The sequence below is a fragment of the Asparagus officinalis genome, chromosome 3 (assembly GCF_001876935.1).
Source record: "Asparagus officinalis chromosome 3, Aspof.V1, whole genome shotgun sequence".
In the NCBI taxonomy this organism is placed as follows: Eukaryota; Viridiplantae; Streptophyta; class Magnoliopsida; order Asparagales; family Asparagaceae; genus Asparagus; species Asparagus officinalis.
In genome coordinates, this window is record NC_033796.1 from 17,835,387 (window position 1) to 17,838,867 (window position 3,481).

At 37.8% G+C, this 3,481-nt stretch overlaps 1 protein-coding gene across 1 annotated transcript; it reads left to right on the plus strand.

The window, feature by feature from the left end:
- LOC109832113 lies at window positions 1,364-2,030 on the plus strand. The gene has a single exon (XM_020399551.1). It carries the CDS (start codon window positions 1,369-1,371, stop codon window positions 1,933-1,935), a length of 567 nt encoding a protein of 188 aa, XP_020255140.1. The 5' UTR covers window positions 1,364-1,368; the 3' UTR covers window positions 1,936-2,030.

Genomic DNA, 3,481 nt, shown 5'->3' on the forward strand with positions numbered 1-3,481 from the left:
AAATTGGGGAAGCATTAATTGTAGAAGTTGGTTGGCTTCTTCTTAATGTCTCGTTTTGTGAATGCCATTACATTCGCCTTGGGGTATTAGGAGGATGTTTTTCCCCCCATTAAGAATTGATGTTTAGAACATAGATCGATCTCCTCTCTTTGAAAATTATGTTACTTAGCAAGGAAAATTTTGTAATTATTCGTCTTTGGAATGTCCCATCTTTTTTCCAATCCAGAATTATGTTGCTTAGAAAGGAAAATTTCACTAATTTGGGGATCTAAAATGGTCTTATTTTTTAATCCAAATTAGAATTATTCAAGAGCTCGAGATTTGGCTTTAGAACGTCCCATCTTTTTTCTTTAAATTTAACACATTTCTAAATCACACTTGTGCATTATTTCAGGGATGATTATGATTTTAAGACTTTTACCTTAAATTGTCTAAAGTGCATCCATTCATGTTATTAGGTTAAGGAGGAATCACTATTCTCACCAAAGAATAAAATCGCATAATGATTAGCTTAGTGCTGTTTAATATATAACATCACGGGGCTTGTTGACTAAAACACTCCTGCATCAATTGATTTTGACACCCTACGAAGCTACAAAATATTAAAAATAAAAAACTTGACACCCTACAATGTCCAAAAAGAAAAAGGGGAGAAAAGGTGAGTACTAAGTCTACTATGATTATAAACAAAATCTATTATCAATTTATCATCTGATTTTGTAGTAATATATTGCAATTCTATCTATTGATGAAATACAATTGGAAACATACTTCTTCAATACAAACAACTATTATTTAGGGATTGTTCTGCAAGCCTGCAACCATCTGTTGATGCACTCCAAAGAGTAGTCTTGTGTCTCGTCCTTGTTCTTTCTTACAAGGACTAGACGACAATTACACAAACAAAACAAGCACATGCCATCAAATGGATGGAACTTATATTTGAAAATGGCATCAATTTCCCACTAGCTTGAAGACTCTTAATGCTTTTTCCACAACTTTGCTTTTAATTGTTGGTAGAGAAATCATATAAGAAACACCTCTATAGTTATTATCCTCCTATAAGTTACTATCCTCCTATACCTATCTTTTCTAGCATCTCACTAAAAATTGGGGTGCAAAAACCAAATAATTATTCATATCTAACTTAAACATATATGAATCTTCATCAAACCAAATCAGTTTGATAAACCTTTATTTATACTCACTTATTGATAAGAACATAAAGAACTTTTAATTAAATTTAATTTGTTAACTTTTTGTCGTAATGTATACAATACTAGGTCAAATATAATATAGCATATATTCCTCTCAAAAAAGTATACAATCATCTTTCTCAAATTACACGTGTGCATCTTCCAAACTCAAATGTCCGTTTATATACACAAATTTCCCCTTGGCCTCACTCTGCCAAATCTCATCCAACATCAATTTCTCCATTCAAATGCTCAAATCCAGCCACATTACTCCCCCCACCCAAAAGCAATCATGACCAAACCAACCGAGAAACCAAGCAAACTGAACCGGTTCCTCCGGTCACCTATTCGAGCCTTGGTCCGCTTACGAGACTCGTACATAAGAGGCGTGACAGGCAGCGCTGACCGGTGTCAGTCTGGAGGCGTCTCATTCGGACACCTTCATCCGTTGCCGAGTACTCAAGGTGTTGCGCGCAGCAATAGATTTGGGTCGAGCGCGAGAACGAGCTCGAGAGGCGACGACGAGCTCCTTCAACAGTTAATTAGAGCAATGGAAATGAGAAGGGTTCGTTCCCTTGAATTGGGAAGAGAAGAGGCGGTGAATAGAAGTAGGAGAGGTTTGAAGATGGAGAGGATTGACGAGGATCTAACTTGTGAGTTTGATGGGGATGTTGGGTTTGAGAGGAGCAGGAGTTTTGCTGTTGGAGGAAAGAGGGAAGCTGCACACGCGTATGCTTGATCTGTGAACTGTTTGGTGAGCGTTTGCTATCCGTTTGTTTGCACTTGTTTTTTTATTGTATTTCAAATATATGCAAGAGGCTTTTTATTAATTGGCGGACAAGTAAAAAAACTAAGGTAAATCTAACATAAACCCTATAAAAGTTTGACATGTTTTCACACATCGATGAAAAGTTCTTAAATTTTCACATATAGAAGAATCAAGAATGTTGTGTTAAATTAGGGGTTATATGACATAACTTTTCCGTGTCATGTGATATTTTCAATTTTTTTTACATCTCAAAATTTGGCCAAACTTTTGGGGAATGTGAAATTTACCTGAAAACTAATGCCATATCTTGCATTAAATAATTGTGCTTACTTAAGCTCTTGAATGATTATAATGTTCTTACTTCAAAAAAGAAAAATTATAAATTCAAGATAAAATGGATATTTACAAAAACATCTCAAGTTGGATTCTATGAATATATTTGTTTTGTAGCAATATTGATTCCTCAGATGGTTTCGTGTATTGTGATAATATGTTATAAGGCAACGTTCGTTTTTTTTTCTACTAGTATACAATATGTGCGTTGCACGTGATGCATATTAAGAAACTACAAGAGTCTGTTTGCGTCAAAAGTTGGTCTCGTTGTGGAATTCATTATATCTTCGGTCGATTACAATAAATTCAAAAGAGATAGCCTTTTTATAAGACTTCTTTTACACAACAAAAGAAAAATTATAACTTTTTAGAAACAAACGCATGATCGTTGTTTGGATCGCTGCTTGCGTGGGATCTTTGCCTGTGCCGGGGTGCATTAGCCCGTGGACCACTGATTCACAGATTCTGATTGAATCGTGAAGGTTTTGGGAATTCTTCCTTCGTTTATCAAAGTAAGAATTTAAAGCGAGTATCTTATCGATGTAAGATACTCACTCTTCCAAAGATCAAGTCTGAGCTTAGATCTCTAGGAATCACCAAATGATACTTGTCAAAGGATGAAAATTCTCTCTTTCTTCCTCCAATTCACCAAAAGCTCAAGCCTTTTTCTGCTCCAATCTGCCCCTCCAATGCTCTCCCCCCCTTTATTTCGTGTTTAGGGAGGTATTTATAGGGGTATGGATGCACAACAGTTAAAACGGGGGCGAAATAACCAACCAGATGACTGTTCTTTGGCTGCTGCAGTCGACACTGCCGCGGCTATTGGCGCGGCAGTGTGGACTGCCGCGGCCAAAGAGGCAGTTACCAGCATGTTTCATCATGCTTGAAACCGTTCTCCCACGACCTTTAACCACCTTTTTTATGGTTTAACTGCTTGTACACATCAGCACACGTTTTATCTCTGATATGCCACCACGTGGGCTTCAAATAATCATCATATAACTGCCTTGTAACCACCATAGCACCCCCTATAATAGCCGTTAGCCGCGGCACTATGTGCTGTCGCGCCTTAGCCGCGGCACTGTATGCTGTCGCGCCTTAGCCGCGGCACTATATACTGCCGCGCCATGGCCGCGACATCATGAACTGCCGCGGCTGAGCCACGGCACCAAGTGTTGTCTGT

Bases quoted from the DNA above. Each gene is read 5' to 3' on its own strand.
- LOC109832113 (XM_020399551.1), top strand. From the start codon at position 1,369: ATGTCCGTTTATATACACAAATTTCCCCTTGGCCTCACTCTGCCAAAT.